The 21412-nt window shown below is 47.1% G+C and overlaps 1 protein-coding gene across 6 annotated transcripts in view; it reads right to left on the bottom strand.

Annotated features, from left to right (window-relative positions):
- The window catches only part of TOX2 (TOX high mobility group box family member 2), a 132971-nt gene that overhangs the window by 36262 nt on the left and 75297 nt on the right, over positions 1-21412 (bottom strand). For all 6 annotated transcript variants that reach the window (XM_077873253.1, XM_077873254.1, XM_077873252.1 and 3 more), the window contains one exon: positions 12925-13170. In XM_077873253.1, coding sequence (XP_077729379.1) covers positions 12925-13170 — 246 coding nt within the window. The remainder of the gene's footprint in view (positions 1-12924; positions 13171-21412) is intronic.

Here is a 21412-nt window from a genome sequence, read left to right as displayed (position 1 = left end):
AGCTGAATGACCCCTAGGCTCCCTGACCTGTGGCTCTGACCTGTAACCCCAGTGACACCCTTGCAGCGCCCATTCATGAGACGCTTCAGAGATGCTCCCTCCCTACATCCTCTCCTCGACTCCCTGGGTAATCTGAGGTTTGTCCACTCAACATACGAAGAACGTGAGGCCAGGAAGAAAGTGTCTTGCTTGCCGTAATCCATTAGCAGTGCAGAGGCAGGATGGGAGCCCAGACTCCAGGTCTCTCGGTCAATTTCTAGGGTGACAGGAAAAACTTGCACTGGCTTATTCGGAAGAGACTCATCAAGGCTCCAGCATCACAGGCCCGTGGCTCCACAGGACAGACCCAGCCTAATGACAGGGTGTAAATACTCACTCCAAAGTATCTTTCCTTTGGCCTCGCTATCAAGAGTTGGGGGAAATAGCCCCCAAGGCCATTTTTGCCCTGCCCACTGCTCTATCCCAGGTGAGAGCTCTGACCACCCCTCCCTGGCTGGACTGGCAGCAGGGACAGTCCCACCTGCAGCTCAGAGGCCGGGGGCTTGGGGCCAGGGGCTGGGGCAAGGGATGCTTCTGTACAACACTGAGAGCACAAGATATTGGGGTCAAAGGAACGAGGTTCTTGTCTTACCTCCGCCACTTCTTGACTGTGTGTTTTCAGACCAGCCACTCGCCTTCTGAGTCTCAGGGACCCATCGGTAAAATGAGGGTCATTCCGTCTCCCTCCAAGGTTGACAGGAGGGTTAGATGAGAGAAGGTGGATTGCACCGTAAGACAGAATAAGTCGGGGGGCCCCACCTGGCTTACTTGCCGACAGCAACAGAGGCAGCGCTCCACAGTCTGTGGTGTTCGTTTACACAGGCAACATTTGTCATCCAGTCAGTCCACCAGTCATTTGACAAACCCACGTCAGACACTGCTCCATCCCACACATAAAGCTAAGCCCCGGGAGTATTTTATTAGCACGTTTGACTCTACCCACCACCCTAGGGGGTAAATAGCATCATCTCCAAGCACTGGGAAAGGGAGAGTAATACCCCAGACTGCCCAGCAGGGCAGAACAGGGGACCCCAGGATTCCAGGCTCCCCGTAAGCACTACCACTTGGACCCCAGCCCAACCCCCTGGTGTGCTGAAATCTCCCGTGGCCTCTCCTCCTCCAGATGCTCTTGGCTCCGCAGCTTCAATGGCACACTGACGCTCTCCTCGGGAGCCTTAATATTTAGATGAGTTTTATTTGTCTTGCTGCCTTTTCTAAAGACTCCGAGTTCTAAATGGACAAAGCCACAAGATGAGAGAAAGAGAGCAGGAGACGGACTTTTTATTATCCAGCCAGAGCAGGGGGAAAATGACTCCAATAGATCTCAAGTTTTATGTGCTCCAGACATTCTGCGGAGCCAGAGATGGTTTCTCAGCAATGCCGACGGTACATTAAAAGCTCATTTTCGCAAACATGGTACTGAATATGCACTCGGAGGAAAGGGCCATTATGCCGGGTAATGTCGACGCTGCAGCTGACGGATGCCGCTGTGATTCTCCCTGAAGTCTCCCCCGTGACTCAGGAGCAGGTCTCAGAGGGAGAGGTAGTCTGCTCAGGCTTGGCTTCTCGCCCAGAATGGAAGTTAAATGCCTGCCCCTTGCACCGTCCGCGGCCACAGGGTCATGGCTCGGATTAGGAGCCTGGCAGGGGGTGGAGAGGATGGCCACCAGAGGGCACCTACGTGATCATAAAACATCACAAACTGTTGTTGCAAATCCTAGCCGAAGGAATGGCCTGCGATGGGGTCTGAACAAGGAAGTCTGAACAGGTGTAACGTTTCCTCTTTTCAGGCTTCTGCGGCTATTCTCTGGCCCCTAAGGCCCACCCCCAAGGCCACCTCCTCCAGGAAGCCTTCTCCACTACTACTGTCCTTGGAACTCCTCAGTATTCATCTGTTCCTTGTTCCAAGCTAATATTTCATACTTCCTGCTGTGCTTACTTATGAACATGAATGGCTTGACTTGGAGTCGAATAGAAAAAGTGGGTGTCAATCCTGGTTGGCCCACTCCCTTGCTCACTCCTTTATTCACTCACTCACTCACTCACTCACTCACTCATTTGAAGGCTGTACAGGTAGATATCGGAATACCTGGGGGTCAGCCTGCCAGGGTTCAAATTTTGGCACCACATTGACAGCTGTGTAGCCAAGTGATTTGCTTCTCTGTGCCCCTGTTTTTTCATCTGTAAAATGGCAATAATACACTTTCATCTGTAAAATGGTGTTGCCATTTTACAGATGAGATAAATATAAAGGGCTTAAGGGGGTGCCAAGCACATAATAAGTGCTAAATAAATGTTAGCGGACTACGGTGAGAGATAATTCAGCCCTCATTTAGGAGAAAAGTTTGCCGAGAGGATATAAAGTCAAACAAGATGTGATCCTTGACCTCCAAAGGCCAAGATAAGGAATCTGTGGGCACAGTGAGCATGAACAGCGCTCCAAGGGGCTGGTCATCGTGGTTCTGTTCTTGGAGATACTCTGCATCAGAAGGCTGACAACTCCTGTCTGCCAAAGGGGTGGTAAGGCTGAAATGAGAGCCATGGGGAAAGCCAAGTGGATGCCATGCTAAAATCATAGCTGCTGTGACCTGGCTCCTTCCCAGGTTGTAAGCCTCCAGGGCATCTCTGAATCCTCTGTGGCTTGGGTTCTTTTCTCTCTCTCTCTCTCTTTAAGATTTTATTTATTTATTCATGAGACACACACACACACAGAGAGAGAGAGAGAGAGAGAGAGAGAGAGAGGCAAAGACACAGGCAGAGGGAGAAGCAGGCTCCATGCAAGGAGCCCGATGTGGGACTCAATCCTCAGTCTCCAGGATCACACCCTGGGCTGCAGGCGGCGCTAAACTGCTGCGCCACTGGGGCTGCCCTCTCTCTTTTTAGAGAATAGTTTTTCTATTTTTTTATTTTTTTTTTTAAGATTTTATTTATTTATTTGACACAGAGAGAGACTGTGTGTACAAGGAGGGGGAGCAGCAGACGGAGAGGGAGAAGCAGATTCCCATTGAGCAAGGAGTCTGATGAGGAGCTCAATCTCAGGACCCCGGGATCATGATCTGAGCTGAAAGCAGATGCTTCGCCGCCTGAGCACCCCAGGCGCCCCTGCCCCCATGGTTCCAATCTTCAGGCAATGTCCATTCACCTGTGCACAGCCTGAAGGCTGCAGAGAGCACTGAGCTCAGAGTTAGGAGCTCTGAACTCAGGTTTAAGTTCCAGCTCTGCCCTCCTGCTTGGATAAGGAATCTCTCTTCTCCTATTCATTTGGTCAATAAACAAGCATTGCGGGTTATCTGCTAAGGCAGGCCCTCTGCCAGATGCTGGTGCCAGAGGAAGACATAAGCACAGACTCAGCCCTTAGGCTGTTCCAGGCTGGAAGCACAGAGAGACATTTGAAATGGACAGCCACCTGCCTCCACGAACTCAGACTGATCCTCTCTTTATTTAAACGTTTCATATACTGTTTGTCATGGTTCTTTGGTGGTAATTTTGATTTAAAAAAATACTACAGTAAGATACTGTTTATCTTGATTACTGAGTTTTTTGGTGCTCCCTCAAATTTTTATTTTATTTTTATTTTTTTATTAAAGATTTTATTTATTTATTCATGAGAGACACAGAGAGAGAGAGGCAGAGACACAGGCAGAGGGATAAGCAGGCTCCACACAGGGAGCCCGACGCAGGACTTGATCTGGGGACTCCAGGATCACACCGTGGGCCGAAGGCAGGAGCCAAACCGCTGAGCCACCCAGGGATCCCCTTCCCTCAAATTTTTAGATCGCAAGTGCCTCACTTGTCCAGCTCAGAGGATCCAGACAGCCTCAAAGACAAGATGACTTCTAAACTGAGTCCTAACACAAGAAAAGGAGTCAGCAGGGAAGACAAGGGGGAAGAGCCTTCCAAACAGAAGGAACAGCAGGCAGTAGTTCTCAACCAGGGCTGATTTTGTCCCCCAGGGAACATTTGGCACTGACCGGAGACATTTTTTATTGTGATTTTGACTGAAGGAGTGTTATCAGAGGCTAGGAATCGCGGGTGGAGGTCAGCGGCACCGCTAGACATCCTACAATGTCCAGGGCAGTGCCCACGCCCCCCTCAACAGAGAACTTTCCCACCCCAAATGTCAGTAGTGCTGGGTTGAGAAACCCTATGCTAGAGCACAGAAGTGTGAGACATCGTGACATCAGACTACCTTGGGCTGGTTGCTTGGCCTCTGTAAGTCTCAGTTTCTGTATCTGAAAAACGGAGACACCAGCAGGTTGCTGGGAGGAGGCAATGGGACCCAGTCTGTATACAGCAGGTACTCAATAAATGCCTATGCCGGCTTCATTCCCCCTTTGAACACGCCTCAAACTTTAGAGCAAACAGTTCTCAGAAGAGACAGCGTCCTCAGGTTCCAAAGAAAACTGGGACACGGAAAAGAACACATTCTGTTCTTTTCCGACCTTTCTCTTATGAAAACCACGAGTCTTATCTCTCAACAAATGGGAGTCTGCTCGCAGAGAACTAGCCTGCGTGTTGGCTTATCACTGGCCTGAGTTTTAACAGGGAGTGAATTTTTATGACCGAGTTATAAACCTTTGCAAAAGCCATTTTTAAACTAAAAAACGCTGACAGGTTCTTAAGTACTATAGCTGCTAAATTAAGCATGAGGGATGGGGTGGGTGGGGGTGGGAGGGTGGAGGAAAACAAAAGTGCCCTAAAAGAGTTAGTGGAGGTAAAATAATGTTCATTAAAAATAGAAAAACAAACACACACAAAAATCTTTTGTGTTCAACTTCACACTCGTACATCATAATGTTCCAGTAAAAGGCCATTTCCCCCTGAGATAATAAAAGAATTGAATTTTTCCTTATCGGTCATCTATTTTTCTAGCTGAAGCTATTACTCCCGCTCTGGGGTTGCTAGGCAACAAGAAATATTAATAGCGGCTTTTATTAGCTTAGCTTTTGCAGCCGAGTACCAGAATGAGAAAATGGGAAACATAAATGTGTTACATAAATCTTTCAACCTTTCAGAGCTGGTGTTAGTCTCTGTTTTCATAATGATTTATTGAAGTGATGGTTCATTTATGAGAAAAAGGAGTGCAGGATAAGAAAACGGAGCAGTCCCCTGCAGGAGTGTTTGAAAATAAATAATTATAGCAGGAGAGCAAAAGCTGTTTAAAGCCATTTTTCTGAGTTTTATAAAATGTAAAAAGACATATTTCTTTCGCTTAGTGCCTCTGAAAAAACAGGGGGCGGGAGTTTCATCTGGACTCTGCTGAATATAAAGAAACGTCTGGGCTTCTGGTTACCCCCACTTAAGGATCCTCAGGGGCCTGTTGTGAGATCAGCACCTCCGTTCCCACCCCAGAGAGGAATTAGACAAAAACATGGCACCCAGGAAAAGCCCAAGCTGGAGTATCCTTGTGAACCTTTTGCTTTTAACTGAAATGGATCCTGCCCCTGGTCAAACAGCCCAGAGAAGTTGGGTTTGGGGCCGTTGACTTCTTGGCAGGCAGTGGGACTGTCACTTTGTGGTTGCTTTCAAGCTCTGGGCCTCGAGTGAGGTCCTGGTGGAGGTAATACACTTTCCTCCAGCCCACTCTCCAGCTGGGGCCCTCTCCCTATCCCCTCCATCTCAGCCTCTGAGCCTGTCTACTTACTGCCCCAAGAAAGCCAATCCCCCAGCAGGTCTGGCTGGATGTAGGTATGAGGCTGAGGCCACCCAAACCCCATCAGCAAAATAAATAATTGGTACAGTAGCTTACATTTAGTATGAGTGCCTACTGTGTGCCAGACACCAGGCTGAGCACTTTTCCTACATCTGATCATTGAATCTTCACAAGTTCCTATGAGGCTAGTAACATTACCTCTGTTTTACAGATGAGGAAACTAAGGCTCATGGAGAATTAATGCCTTGGTCTGAGTGAGTCACAGGGTAGAAGGTAATAAATGGTGGAGCTGGGTTTTGAACTTGGGTTAGCTTAACTCCAGAGCCCATGCTCCTAAATAGTAGGTGATATTAAATGTCAAGAAAGCAAAAGCACAGAAGCAAAACTAAACACTATCACAATAGATTATGAAAATGGCCACAGATTCCTGCCCTTCTGCAACATGATGCTGACATTTCTCCCTTCAAGAAGCGGGGTATTTCTCCACTCCTTGAATCTAGGCATGGCCATGTGCCTTGCTTTGGCCGAGGGGGGACATCAGCAAACGTGATGCAAGCAGAGGTTTGAAGAGCAGTTGCACCCTGGGGCCTGTCCTTCCTTGATGCTGTTGGGAATCCTGCGGCCATTGCCGTAAACGGGCCCAGGCCATCATGGGATGAAAAACCACTGGCCCCAGCCAATGTTGGGTCAACCGCCAAGATATGCACAAAGTTGTCCCAGACCAGGTAGTCCCAGGCAAACTGCAAGCTGACCCTAGGAATTAGCCAAGTCGGGCCAGATCAAAAGACCTACTGACCCACAGAATCACAAGAAATAGTAAAAGTTCACTGTTTGCAGGATGCTTGGGTGACTCAGTAATTGAGCACTTGCCTTCAGCTCAGGTCGTGATCCCAGGGTCCTAGGATGGAGTCCCGCATCAGGTGTCCTGCAGGGAGCCTGCTTCTCCCTCTGCCTATGTGTCTGCCTCTCTCTCTGTGTCTCTCATGAATAAATAAATAAAATCTTTAAAAAAGAAAAGTTTACTGTTTGCATTAAGCTATTAAGTGTTGAGGTGGCTTGTTACACAACAAAAACTGATAATAATCATAAACCAAAACAAAAAACAGACTTAATGCATTAAGGACAATAAAATGAATAGATTGGTTTGGGTCTCCGCTGCCCCCTGTGGCTCATTCGTCCAGACAAGGGTTGTGTATATGTGGGGGTGTTTCTGGTCCCCTTTTCTCAGGCTCAGGAGCGGAATCCCAAGCATCTGTGAGAATATTGTAGAGGTAGACCAATTTCCTAGGGGGAGGAGGGATAAGGCAAGGAAGGGAGGAGGAGGAGAAAGAGAAGATTGGGAAGGAAGAGTGGAGAACTGAAAGATAGGGGGGTAGGCATTAGGAGGTCAAGGATCCCCCAGAGTCAATCTGCAGGGAACTACCTCTAAAGCAAAGGGGTGAAGTGGCAACCAAGGTTTGCCCAGCCTCCTCCCCAGCAGCCTGCCCCAGGATACTAGCCTGGAAAGACTTTTCACTTGGCATGGGATCCCCGGGCCATGGCTTCTAGTTCACCCTGTGTGGGAGAAGGATGAGTCTGAGCAAGATGCTTTGGGACAGGGACCTAGAACACAAAGGATCTCAAACTAGGATTTCTTTAAGATTTTATTTATTTATTTATTTATTTATTTATTTATTTATTCATTCATTCATTCATTCATTCATGAGAGACACACAGAGAGAGGCAGAGACATAAGCAGAGAGAAAAGCAGGCTCTCTGTGAGGAGCCCGATGTGGGGCTCGATCCCAGAACCCCGGGATCACGACCAGAGCTGGAGGCAGATGCTCAACCACTGAGCCTCCCAGGCGCCCGCCCCACCAGTCTAGGATTCCGATCCGAGTTAGTAAGACTTGAGCCCCTGGGCCAGTGGCATGTGTGGTGGTGGCAGTGGAGGGTCTATCCAACCTCAAACCCACATACTTGTCCAGCGTGTCAGAGTTGACAGAGCGATTATTCCCATTTTCCCATTTGTGAGTTTGTCAGAGCTGGCATCCGAATCCCCATCCCCTAGATAGGCGAATTGAGGCTGGGAAAGAAGGGACTTGTCCCAGGCCCCAGAGAAAGCAAACAATAGTCAACTCTGGAAGAGAATGCTTGAATGGCAGGTGCATGCCACACCTGTGCTAACCGGTGGACTGGACCGCACAGCTCCAGCGACCCACAGGGCTCAGCTTGGGGAAATCCCAGAACTGATGGCAGCTCTTGGGGACAGCTCTGCCAGATTCATTTCCCGCTGGGCCCACCTGCACCTACTCAAAGCTCTCCCAGGACTCTCTCTGATCTCACAGAAGGTGCAGGTTCCCCGGGACTTGTCTGGCAGCAGCCAGCATTGCCCCTTCCCAGGATAATTCCTCTCCTGGGTACGCCGGGACCATAAGCTCGAATATTTCCCAAGGACAACTCCAAAATAAATTATTTCAGATTTAACAGAGGCTGCTTAATAAATTCCACTCTTCTAGTTTCTTTGGGTATTTTAGAAACTGATTTATACATACAATATCTCTCTCAAAATGAGACAATCAACACAGGATAAAATTATTGAGTTATGAAAATAGGGGTCAGATGGAGGTGCAGTGCTTTAAATTAAACTGGCAAAATGTATCTTTCATACTAAATTGACTCTTTTTGTCTTGGAAATGAATGTTTAATCAGTTAAGACGCTGAAGTCGAGGGAGAAGCTTTAAGCATATTTAATTTTGTAAAAGGGGCCCAATTCCAATACTGCACAGCATTCCTACCAGCAGCCATACCTTAAAAGCAGAAAAGCCAACTGCCATGCATGTGAGGAGGCCGCCCGGCAAGGGCAGGGGACCAGAAGGAATCAGTGGCCTCTGGGACCAGAGCCAAAAGGGCTTGGCATAAATGAGATGGTTGTCAGACACCCTGGCCTCAACCACCTCTCCAGGGACGACATCCCTGACGCACCTCGATTTGTGCAAACAGCATCTGTGACCTCCTGGCCGTCGGGGCACCTTCTGTGCCACCTGCGGCCTTGCAGCCCAGCTGCTCCATCTCTTGGGCACCTGCTAAAACTGAGAGTCACATGGTAGTGGACAGAGCTGGGCTGGAATTCTGCTTTTGTTTCTTAATAACTGGGCAACGTTCATTCCTTCATTTATTCATCAAGTGTTTATAGAATCTGCTGTGTCAGGTCATCACTTCCTAAAGGCACTTCTTCTGGGCACACACAGCAATGTGTGCTGATTCTATAAGACCATGTATTACGTCTCCAGAAATGGAGTCTTCACCTGCCTCTCCACCTGCACCAGGAGTTCCTCAAGGGTGTCTTGCAGAGCCAGGGCTCAGAACAATGCCTGGAACTTAGGAGGCTCTCAGTAAAGGCTGCTGCACAGCTGATCACCACGGTAGGTTGAAAACAACCCTCCAAAATGTCAGGTCCTAATCCCTGGAACCTGTCTTGGGAAGAAAGAGTCTTTGTAGGTGTGAGTAAGTGAAGGCTCTTGAGATGGCAGGATTATCCTGGATTATCCCTAAACACATCTGTCCTTATGAGAAAGGCAGAGGAGACTGCCCTGGCAGAGGGCCATGCTAGGTCGGAGTGACGTGGCCACAAGCCAAGGATAGCTGGCAACCCCTAGATGCTAGAAGCAGCAAGGGAGGGATTCTCCCCAAAGCTCCCAGAGGAAACTCACCCCTCCTGACACCTTGATGTGCGCCCGGTGATACTGATTTCAACCCCTAACCTCCAGAGCCGGAAGGGAACGAATTTATGGTTGTCTTAAGCTACCACATTTGAGGCAAATTGTTAGAGCAGCTTCGGGAAGCCCATACAATTACCTGGGTGCTCCAAACCTGTTTCCTTATGCCTCACTCGGTTCTTGGGAGCAGTGTGTAAAAGTTTGCAATGCTCTCTGCACTACCTAATAGCTTGAGACCTATTAGGTGACAAAAATTCCAGCACCATCCTCAGGTTGCACGTCCATACATGCACACACCTGTCTCCTACTGCTCAAACTTTAAACACTTGTCTCCAAGGGCACCTTGCGCCTCTTCCTCAGACAGTCCCAGTGGATGGACATGTGATTATCTGGCTTCCCATTAGGCCCAGGAGCCCTCCCCTGCATAAAATGGTTTGGCTTCTCTTTCATTATGTAACAAGGGAATATAAAACACAGAGAGCCCTTGACAACTGATTAATGGAAGAATTAAAGCTATCTGAATTTGTGAAGCATCTTTAACATGAGCTAGCTTTAAAGAAATCTGGAAAATGACTGCAAAGTGCCTATTTGGACCAAGCCCAGCCAAAACATATCCTAGGAGGAGTGATCAGAAGGTCACTTTTGACATACAGACAGCATTCCTTGTATTTATCAGAGCTATTGTCACCAGGTGGCCCTACAAAGGTACCTGAGAGTGTCTGCAATCTGTTCCTTTAGGTAAATGAGACTCACAAGAAACCATCACTATTTGGTTAAGTGGGAATTTGCTTTTATTACTAATAAAGATTATTATTAATAGTACAATAATAAATATTCCCTGGTTTTTTATACTCTGCGAGGCATTTTTCTTTCTTTTTTTTTAATTTTTTTAAAATGTTGATTTATTTATGATAGTCACAGAGAGAGAGAGAGAGAGGCAGAGACATAGGCAGAGGGAGAAGCAGGCTCCATGCACCGGGAGCCCGATGTGGGACTCGATCCCGGGTCTCCAGGATCGCGCCCTGGGCCAAAGGCAGGCGCCAAACCGCTGTGCCACCCAGGGATCCCGCGAGGCATTTTTCTAAGACTTTGCACACATGACCTCAGATACATTTCACTGCAGTCTTGAGGTGGGTACTGTTAGGATTCCCATACGAGGACACAAGAGAATGAAGCCTGAGATGGGAATCAGGATCGGAGGCAGGTCTGTGGGACTCCAGAGCCCACACACTAACCACTGCCCCACACTGTCTCTCCTGCCCACCGGCACCAAAGACCAACAACCCCAGGGCTCAGGACCACAGCCACACTGACCCTTGCAGTCACAGCCCTCCCCAGGGCACACACCAGAGGTGTCTGCTGGCCCTGCCCTTGCTTGTGCTACCAGAACTCCCCAACAGGGACAGCCTGGAGTAATGATGTTTCGTGAGCAATTAGCTGAGCAGGCAGCTAAAGTACATCATTCTAACAAAGTGGAATTAAAACCACATGACTCTGGAATCTTCAGGTCTCTTAGAGAAGAGGAAGCTGAGAGCCTGCATTATTGATGGGCCCCAAAGAAAAGTATTCCTCGAGAAATGGAGTATCAAATTCCACTGAGCACTTTAGTCCGAGCGGGAACACTATAAAAAGTGGAGCTTGAGCTAGCTAGCAGTCTCCCTCTCCCCTCTGTCCCTCCCTCCTTTTATTTCTCACCTAAATTCAAAGAAGAAAAAAATGTGGTGTAGCTTACAAAAATACATATAGGATACCAGCTTTGTTTTAAGCAAGAAGATTTGGTGGTAGTAAGAGTAAACAATAAAGAAAACACTGTAAGATTGTTACAATATACACTGTATGCCCCAAAGTCCCAGGCATCTGCTAGAATTGGGCCACATGCGTGGCTGTGGCCTCTGAGCATCCTCAGCAGAGATAAACATGATCCACCCAATACCATGTGATTCTGATAAGAAATCAGCTACGCGGTCCCTTGTCCCCTGACACAGGTGAGTTTGTCACCCAAGCTGACAAAAATCAAAGATTGCTTCCTCATGGACACAATGGTTGTTGGTCCAGCTGTGCTCCTGGAAGACCCAAACTGTCACTTGCCAGAAATGTCAGGGAAGATCTCGGCTGCCAGGAGCCATCATGCCTGCTGTGTAGAAATGGGCATGGGATATAGGGCCCTAATGACACTACTGGGGTTTCTGGATCCAGCTATACCTGAAATTCCTTGTCCACCCCTGGATATTTCAGTCTTTTGTTTTAACTAGTTTGAGTTTGGTTCCTGTCACTTAGGAATGAATTTAAGAGTTGTAACTAGTATATAATACTAACTGTGAAGGAAAGAGCAAAAATAAACAGTTATTCAGGAGAAGTACTATGATTCCCTTAAGGGGCTTTTTCTATTATAAAAAAATATGCTCTACTAGTTTTCTATAGTTCTTGATTGTTCAAATCAGCCATATGCTAAGAAATCATATATCTCCTTAGCATGGGATTCAGGACCCTTATGATCAGGTGTTGCTAGTTCTTTTACCTCCTTTCTCCCTCTCTGCCTCCAGGTCCTTTTATAAAGAGAATGAACCACATGTTGTCCCCAAGAAGGACATGAACTCTCCTGCCTCCTGCTTTTCATACATGCCATTCCCCTAACCTGGAAGATCCTTTCCTGCCCTAGTCTGCCTACTGATTTTCTTTTTCTTCTTCTTCTTTTAAAGATTTTACTTATTTATTAGACAGAGAAAGAGAGAGAGAGAGAGAGAGAGAGAGAGCAAGCACAAGCAGGGGAAGTGGCAGGGAGAGGGAGAAGCAAGCTCTCCACTGAGCAGAAAGCCCAACATGGGGCTTAAACCCAGGACTCCAGGATCATGACCTGAGCTGAAGGCGGACACTCAACCTACTGAACCACCCAGGTGCCCCTGCCTGCTGATTTTCTACTTATCCTCCAGCTTTAACTCAGTAATCACCCTTCTCTCTGGCAGCTTAAACAAAAAACAAGATGGAGTATTTTTTAAATATTATGATTCTATTTATATGAAATGTCCAGAATAGGCAAATATCTGGAGACAGAAAGTGGATTAGCGATTTCGTAGGGCTAGGGGCTGGGGGAGGGGGGGTTTGAAAATGAGGACTAAGGGGTGTAGGGTTTCTTTTCGGGATGATCAAAATGTTCCAAAATGAACTGTGTTGACAGTCATATAACCCTGTGTAAAATCTATTGATTTGTACACTTTAAATGGGGGAACTGTATGATGTGTGAATTATATCTCAATAAAGTCATTATAAAATAAAAATAAAGATGATATTATTAGAAATAACAATAAAGCAAATAATACCAGGATATTATAAACAGGGCTCCAGAAGTTACCCACATGAAGACATAAATGACCCTCCACACCCATCCCTCATATTCTGCAGACCCCACGCAAACATCCGAGCCCACATCCTGCATACAAGCAGAGGGTCCTCATCAAAACACTGGCATCCTGCTTCCCTCCCAGCCCTCTTCCCTGCTGTATCCAGCAGGAATCATGGTGGGTGACAGAGACTCACCGTGGGCAGCTGGCCCGACAGTAGGTGGCTGTCCTGGGCCAGCATGTTGGACACCATGATGGCTGGAAGGTCCATGGCCTGGTAGGAGTAGGCAGGGAGCAGTCCGTTGGGTGCAAGGCCGTGGCACAGCGAGTGGTAGCCAGCTTCGTGGTCCCCCAGATGCAGGAGGGATGGCTCAGGGAGGTTGGGAGGTGTTATCGGGGGAATCTCATAGTCTTCGTTGCTTTCACTCTGGCTGTTGTAGGTCTAAAACATCAAAAGGGCATGTTGTTGGGGGGGTCAGTGTCTTACAACTACAGAATATGCTTAATAGCACCAATAATAACAACAAAATGGTAACAGCTTCTCGACAAAGGAAAGAAAGGATGACTCCCTCTGGAAGGCAGACAGTCAAGATGGCCCTAGGACTTGGTCAGATTCCTGCCCCATCTCCAAATGGGTGCTCCCTCCCACTAGGGGTTGGTATACAAAAACCTGCTCCCCTGGAGAGTGAGACCAGCTTTTATTCCCATCTTCTTCATTTTTTTTTTAATTTTTATTTATTTATGATAGTCACAGAAAGAGAGAGAGAGAGAGAGAGGCAGAGACACAGGCAGAGGGAGAAGCAGGCTCCATGCACCGGGAGCCTGACGTGGGATTCGATCCCGGGTCTCCAGGATCGCGCCCTGGGCCAAAGGCAGGCGCCAAACCGCTGCGCCACCCAGGGATCCCCCCCATCTTCTTCATTTTCCCGTCAGATCTAAACACTGCAGCCTACCACGAGTCTATCTTCTCACATCCACCCATTTTACAGATGGGAGAATCCAGGTCCAAGAAGAAAGTGGTCCATTCAAGGTTAGTCAGAGTTGGGAACAGAGCTGAAGTATCCTGATTTCCTGCCTGGTCGTCTTCCATGGCAGTTGGACACCTGAGAAAGGTGTTCAATTCCCTTGAGTGCCCTGAACACCCAGCCCAACTGGATCCTCTCCTGGTCTTTCCTGTCTTAGTAAATGGTACAAAGACTCCCCCAGAAGCCAGGAGCCATTCTGGACTCCCTCTCCAATCCTTGTTTGTTCATTTCCCCCTTCCCCTCACTGCACAATGAGGAAACTCCAGTACAATGCTGAATAAAAATGGTGAGAGTGGGCAGCCTTGTTTTCTTCCTTATCTTAAATATCTCGATGTTTTACCACTAAGTACAACATCTGCCATGGGTTCTTACAGGTGTTCTGTAACAGCGTGAAGGCATTGCTAGTACATCAAGAAGGTGTTTATTTTTCTTTCAATTGTGTGTAGTTTGTTGTTGTTTTACTTTTATTGGATTCCTTTCCCCACATCTACTGAAAGCTCTAGTGACTTTGCTCCTTTAGTTAATACATGGTAAATTACTTCACTTGGTTTTTCTAATGTTAAAACAACCTTGCATTTCTGGAATAAACCCTACTTGGTCATGATGTATTATGCCTTGCTGGATTTTTACTGCTGATGTTTTGTCCAGGATTTTTGCATCTAGCTTATGAGTAGACTGGCCTATAATTTCCCTCTTTCTTTCTGCCTTTGCTGGGTTTTAGTATAGAGATGATGTCAGCCTGGGGGATCACTCCCCTTTTCTTTACTCTGAAAGAGATCAGGCCGCAGACAAGAAACTCATGTAGATTTGTAGATGGATATAAGAAAACAGCAAAGAGAAGTTAGGAGACACAGAGGACAAAGTGAAAGTGTCTAAGTGATAACTGTTTGATCAGCATTCTGGAAGGAGAAGAGGGAGGGAATGGCGCAGAGGTGTAACTGAAGGGATAAAGGTTGGGAATATTCCAGAACTGAAGAAAGACTCCAAAGGTACTAATGAATATAATGGTAAATCTTAGAACAATCATAATACATATTGTGTAAAGGTGGAGGGGGAACCTCACAAAACCATGATAGCATATGGGAAATAACATCTTGTTCTCTTTGATAAGTTAAGTGTGTATGCTAGAAAAGGTAGGGTAATTGAAGCCTAACACAGTACCTGGTTCCAGTAAATATTTGTTGGATGAGGCCACTGAGTGGTAATAAATACATCCTGAATATTTCATGCTTAAAAACTAGTACATCTCTACTGGAAATCTTGGGCAAGGGGTAGACGGAGAGAGAATAAGAGAGGGAGAGAACCTTCCAAACATCTTAACATGGGCACCCTGCGGGGGATGAAAATGATTTTTCAGGTTATATTTTGATGCACTTTGGTGCATATATATGGGTATTAATGTAATTTTGCCTTTAAGTGCATATTTTCCAAGACAGATGCTGATAGGTCAATTGGTATAATTTTATGGTTAAGGCTTTGAGTAATCCAGGGCTTGGTGAAAGAGATAGCTATAGGGGGGTAGAATGGAGAAGGGGGCAGAGCACCCCCAAGTAATCAGAAATAGGTGGAAGAGAGAAAGCACTCTGTGCCTCTCTCTGCTCCTCTATGCCTGGCACCTGGCTAGTAAAACCCCTACCATGACATGAACCCAACCACCCAACCCTTCTCACCCTCACTAAGAGAGCTGAGCAAAGCTCTGGCCAAATTGCACCAGAAATCAGGGTCACCAACTGTGTGATGTCTTCATGCCTCTGGGATCCACTCCCTCCCAGCTTGTTCATTCCCATGGCAGTTCTCCCCAGCCTGTCTTCCATCCTCATCCTCCAGCACTCTCTTCCCCTTTACCCAGTACAGATGACCGGTCACCTTCTACTCCTCAGGGAAAATAGAAAATAACTCTAACAGCATCCTGTTATCAGAAACACAAACTTGCCTATTTGGTACCAACTTGCCTCCTGTTTTGATGCCGGAAGAGCCATCCCTCCTTCCTAAAGCCAATCTCCCTGCCTGTGTAGAGAATGATCCTTCCCTCTCCCCTCCCCCTCTGTCCAAGGACTTTGGGCATCCCATGAACTCTTCCTGCTCCTGGCTCTTCAGCCTTCCCCTCTGCTGGACCACTCTCATCGGCACTGAAACATGCTCATCTCTCTTCGGACTTGCACACTCCCCTGTCCCTCTCCAGCTGCCACCACCTCCTCCCAAGTCCACATCTGTCTTCCTGAAAGGGTTGTCAGCTCCTCTTCTTCATCTCCCACTCACTACACAGCCCACTGAAACCTGCTCCCCACCACCCTCCAAAACTCCACCTCCCAGAGGCCTCCATGGTGCCAGATCCAATCAGTTTTCAAACCACATTTCATTGTCTCCTCAGCGATGTTGGTCCAATGGATCCCTTCCCTTCATCTTGAGAACATCCCTCCATTAGCATCCAGGACCTCTTGCTACTCACCCTCTTGCTCCCACTTCATCTTCTCCAATGCCCACTCATCTTTTTCTACTTAACCATGCTGTATTCTCTCAGCCTGAGTCTTGACTCTTCTCCCTTCCTTCCCTACAACCTCTCCCCAGTTGGATCTCAGGCTCGGTTTTCATTCCCATCTAGGTGCCACATTTCCATCTCCAGTCTTGGCACCCATCTGAGCTCCAGATGTGAGCATCTAAACACTTGCCCCCTCCCAATATTCACACCTGGCATATCACAAGTATCTCAGAGTTAATATGTGCAAAGCTGCCCTCACATTGCCCTTCCTCAACCCTGCAGCTGTAGCTCCCTCATCCTGTCCTCCATGCAGTTAATAAAGCCACCAACTTGGGGCTTACCCTCAGTCATTTCAAATCCACTGAAACTCCTCTGAACTATCTTTTATACCCACCAACATCTCTCCATTCCCACTACCCCTGCCCTGCTCCAGGCCACACCATCTGTTTCCTGGACAACTGCAACAGCCTCTGTCCTGGTATCCCATTCCTTCCCCCACCAATCCATCCCCTTCATGTAGCCAGAGTAGTCTCTAGAAAGATGATCACCTTGCCACTCCCATGCTTACAATGCTTTGATGGCTCCCCACTGCCCTGAGGATAAAGTCCATAGTCTCAAACATGGCCCTGTCATCCTCACATGCCTGCTCCCCATCACCCCTCCAGCCACAGAGACCTTGCCTGCCTCCAGGCCCTCACATAGGCTGTTCCCTCTGCGGGAATGCTGTGCCCACCACATGCTCTCCCTTCACCTGCTTATTTCTACTCAACCCTCAGCAATCGGTTGGTTTAGATGGCTTCCCTGATACTCTCTAGAGCGGGTCAGAGCGCATTATATACCCCCAAGTGGCTCTGCATTCCCCTTGGAAGCACTCATTGAATGTGTAGTCAACTAACTGCTTGCATAGTTATTTAATGTTTAACGTGAGTTCTGCTGGGATAGCCCTTGTTGGTCCTGCTTCCCAGAACCTGGCACAAAGTAAGAACTAAAAAATAATTAGTTGAATGGATGAACAAGCCAGATCCCAGGGCAGAGACCATGGGATCACATCTCACTCAACCCTCATGACTGCCCTGGACATCCTTGTTGCACAGGAGTGTAGTGTGTGGTCAAGTGCTGGAGGGCCTGGGTTTGAATCCTGACTCTGCCACATACTAGGTATGTGACTTCGGGCACACTACTTAACTGCTCTGTGTCTCAGTTTCCTTTTCTGTAAAAAGAGGGTAATAATAGCAAGTGCTACAAGGTGGCTGTGAAAAGGAACTGGATCGATCATGTGAACTGCTCAGGCCATTGCCTGGCACTGGGTCAGTGTTCTGAACTCCTCACACCCCAAGCCTGCATGCCGTGGGGTGATAGGTCTGTCTTGAGCCTGACTACTGGGATGGGCTGGGGGCTGACTGGCTTTTTGTGGGACTCAGCCACAGGCATCACATCATCCCAGGAAGCCTCCCCCAGCTCCCCTGCCCATCCAGCAACAAGACTCTACTCCTCACATTCCTCTTCTGCAGCCCCTTTTGTGTGCTCCCCAGAATATCACATACACCTGCAATTATTTTTGATTCTTTATTTACCTTTTACTTATGCCCACATCCCCCAATCTCAGACTCCACGGGGCAGGGGTAAGACTGTCTCATCGCCAACACCTAGCACAGTGCCTGGCACATAGTAGGTACTCAGTTAGAATGTGAATGAGGACTGTGCCAGACTTTAGGTTTAGAGCTCACTTAGGTCAATCTGTATCTGTCCCTCTTGACAGACTGGGAGTCCGTCAGTCATCTGTAGCTCATGTCTCTCCACACAGCCCCCCTGCCCGCCCCCCTCCACCCCAGTTCCCAGAGGAGGTGCTGGCACATGATGCTAAATGAGCACACAAGTCCATTCCTTTCATTTAAAAACCAAAACCTCAACACACTGGAGCCAGCCCAACCAACCAGAAGCCTTTTGCAAAAATAAGCATATGTTGTATCAAAATATTGGAATAACACAATTATGACAATTCATTTAAAGAGGCGATTAGCACACTTAAAAATAACTAAGCATGCAACATGCCTCCCTCAAACGCAATCAAATCCTAAATGCATGACACCTGAATACTGCCTCATTCTGCTACTGCTTCTTACTGAGCACCTACTGTGTGCCAGCCACTAGAGCCAGCTTTTCCACATGCATTCTCCATCAAACCCACATCAGTTCTGCAAATAATTCATATGACTATTCTCTCCATTTTGCAGGTAAAGACGATGAAGCTGAGGAAGTGGGGGTGTCACATAGCTAGGAAGTCTTGGATGGGATGCAAACCCAGGTCTTGCGACTCTGAATCCAGCATTTTCCTACACTGGATCAGAGGCTTCTTCAAGATCCATTTCTCACTCCCCCTAAGAGATGGGTTTCCCTGTCCCCACTCTTGCTATGGTCTCTTCTCCTTCAGGGCCAGGATTATCCTGTTAAAATATCAGATCGTGCACTCCTCTGCTCACCACCCTCCAGTGGTCCCCTTGTCATTCAGAGTAAGAACAAGGCCCTTACAATGGCCTCCTACCCCCATGCTATATGGTCCAGTGCCCCCACTCCCACCTCCATCTCCCTTACCTCCCCGGTATCTCCCACCATTCTCCCAGTTCATGCCACTCTGGTCATACTAGGCATGGTTCTACCTCGGAGCCTTTGCACTGGCTGTTTCCACTCTCTGGAACACTCTTCTCTCAGATACTCACACAGCTCATTCCTTTGTCACTCATGTCTACTCAAATATCCCCTTCTCAATGAGTTCTACCCTCACTGCTTGATTTAAAATTACAAACCACTGGCCACGCTCCCTTTTCTGTTTGTTTTTATCCCTTTCAGGTTTGTCACCTTCTAACGTCCTTCAAATTTTATTGATTCATTGGAATCAATAGATTCCATTGAATGTCAGCTCCATGAAGGGGGAGGTTTTCATCTGTTTTGTTCACTGCTGTATCCTAAGCATCATCAGTAATGGGTGCTCAAATAGTGAACGGATGAAGAGATGAACTTCTTACCACATGCCAGAAGTAAGAGTAGGAAGAAAATGAACAGACTGGCAGACCATGAAATCCCCCTTCTGAGAGGGCTTGTCTTGGCGGTGACCCAAGGGCAGGACAGGCAGTTTGAATCAATCCAGCGTTCCTCCCTCCCCAGAAGTGGTGCATGAAAAACCTTAACTGATGGTCCTTTTGGGGCAGAAAGTGGAGGGAGGGAGCACTGAGGCAGATGGCAGGGCCAGGATGTGGAGTTGACCAACATGCAAGAAGGTAGAGCTCCCCAACCACACAGAAGTGGGTTTTGAGGCTGCTAAAATCACCTTGTTCCTCAATTCCTCCATTTGTGCTTTTCTTTCCAAATAACTAAGGAATGGAAATTCAGAGCAAAGCAATGTGGCTGGGGTAGAAGGGATATGCAGGACAGACTGCTGTGCTCTCCTTGCACCAGGAAAGGAAGAATGCTAGGCTGTTCCGACATGTGGCTTGCCCTTTGGGTCAGGGAAGCATACATCTTCTCCTGGAGCTTCTAGGAGGAGGGGTCTTCATTAAGCACCTAAGGCAATGACTCCTGGAGGCAGGAGGAGTAGACAGAGGCAAAGGGTTAATCTCTGGGCTTTGAGGAGGGGACACAGAGGAAGGAATCTAAGAATATCCAAAGAGCCAGAAGCCTGTTGCAGTGATAAGTTTATGTGCTTTTTTTTTTTTTTTAAGATTTTATTTGTTTATTTGAGAGAGAGAGAGAGAGAGAGAGAACAAGCAGTGGGGAGGGGCAGAGGGAAAGAGAGAAAGCAGCAGACTCCCTGCTGAGCAGGAAGCCTAATGCTGGGGCTCTCTCTGGAGATCATGACCTGAGACAAAGGCAGACACTTAACTGACTGAGCCACCCAGGTGCCCCATAAGCTTATGTTCTATGAAATCATCAGAATATACTCTTTCATTTACTACAACAAAATGACAACGAATAAAAAAATTCATCCATAGTAATACATACATACATACATACATACATACATATTGTTTTAAATGATATTTTCTGACACAAATACTCAAAGCTCAAAACTAGAGAATGGTTTGAGAAGGGAGTGCCTGGGTGTCTCAGTGGGGTTAAGCATATGTCTTCAGCTCAGGTCATGATCTCAGGGTCCTGGATCGAGCCCCACATGGGGCTCCCTGCTCAGCGGGGAGCCTGCTTCTCTCTCCCTCTGCCTGCTGCTTCCCTGCTTGTGCTTGCTCTCTCTCTGTCAAATCAATAAATAAAATCTTAAAAAAAAATTTATTTATTTATTCATGATAGACATAGAGAAAGAGAGAGAGGCAGAGACACAGGCAGAGGGAGAAGCAGGCTCCACGCAGGGAGCCTGACGTGGGACTCGATCCCGGGGCTCCAGGATCGCACCCTGGGCCAAAGGCAGGCGCCAAACCACTGAGCCACCCAGGGATTCCCAATAAATAAAATCTTAAAAAAAAAAAGGAAACCCAAGAAAGGGATTCTAGAAAGAGTAGTGAGCTCAGAAACCACTAGAGTTTATATCAATTCAAAATAGCTGCCCTCCAATAAGGTGATAAGGTGACTGCAGGGTTTAATGTGACTATTTTATAAGGACTCCTACAATAGAAGAGAGATAGCATAGGATTATAAAATTAATGATGACCACAAACTAAAAATCTAGAGGATTTTGGATAGAAGCTGTGTCTTCTGTAAAGAAGGAAATTACAGATATTGATAGTTATTTACACTCTAAGGAAAATTTAAATACATGTTACAATTTTTAAGTCTGAGATGAAGTTCATATAACATAAACTGTTTAAAAATTTATATTTCGATGGCTTTTAGTACATTCACAATGTTCTACAACCACCCCTTCTATCTAGTTCAATATTTTCTTCACCCCAAAGGGAAACCTCATACCCATTAAACAGTTTGTACTCTGGTCCCTGAACCTCCAGTTACCACCAATCTGCATTCTGTCTCTGTGGATTTACCTAGTCTGGATAGTTTTTATATAAATGGAACCATATAATATGTGACATTTTGTGTCTGGCTTCTCTCACTTAGCATGATGTTTTTAAGGTTCATCCGTATTGTAGTGTGCATTAGTACTTTATTCCTTATGGCTCAATAATATTCCACTGTATGTAAATACCACATTTTGTTTATCCATTCATCCATTGGCA

This window comes from Canis aureus, chromosome 26 (genome assembly GCF_053574225.1).
Source record: "Canis aureus isolate CA01 chromosome 26, VMU_Caureus_v.1.0, whole genome shotgun sequence".
Classification (NCBI taxonomy): Eukaryota; Metazoa; Chordata; class Mammalia; order Carnivora; family Canidae; genus Canis; species Canis aureus.
Note: the sequence above shows the minus strand (reverse complement) of the source record. Positions and strands in the feature narration are given on the sequence as shown.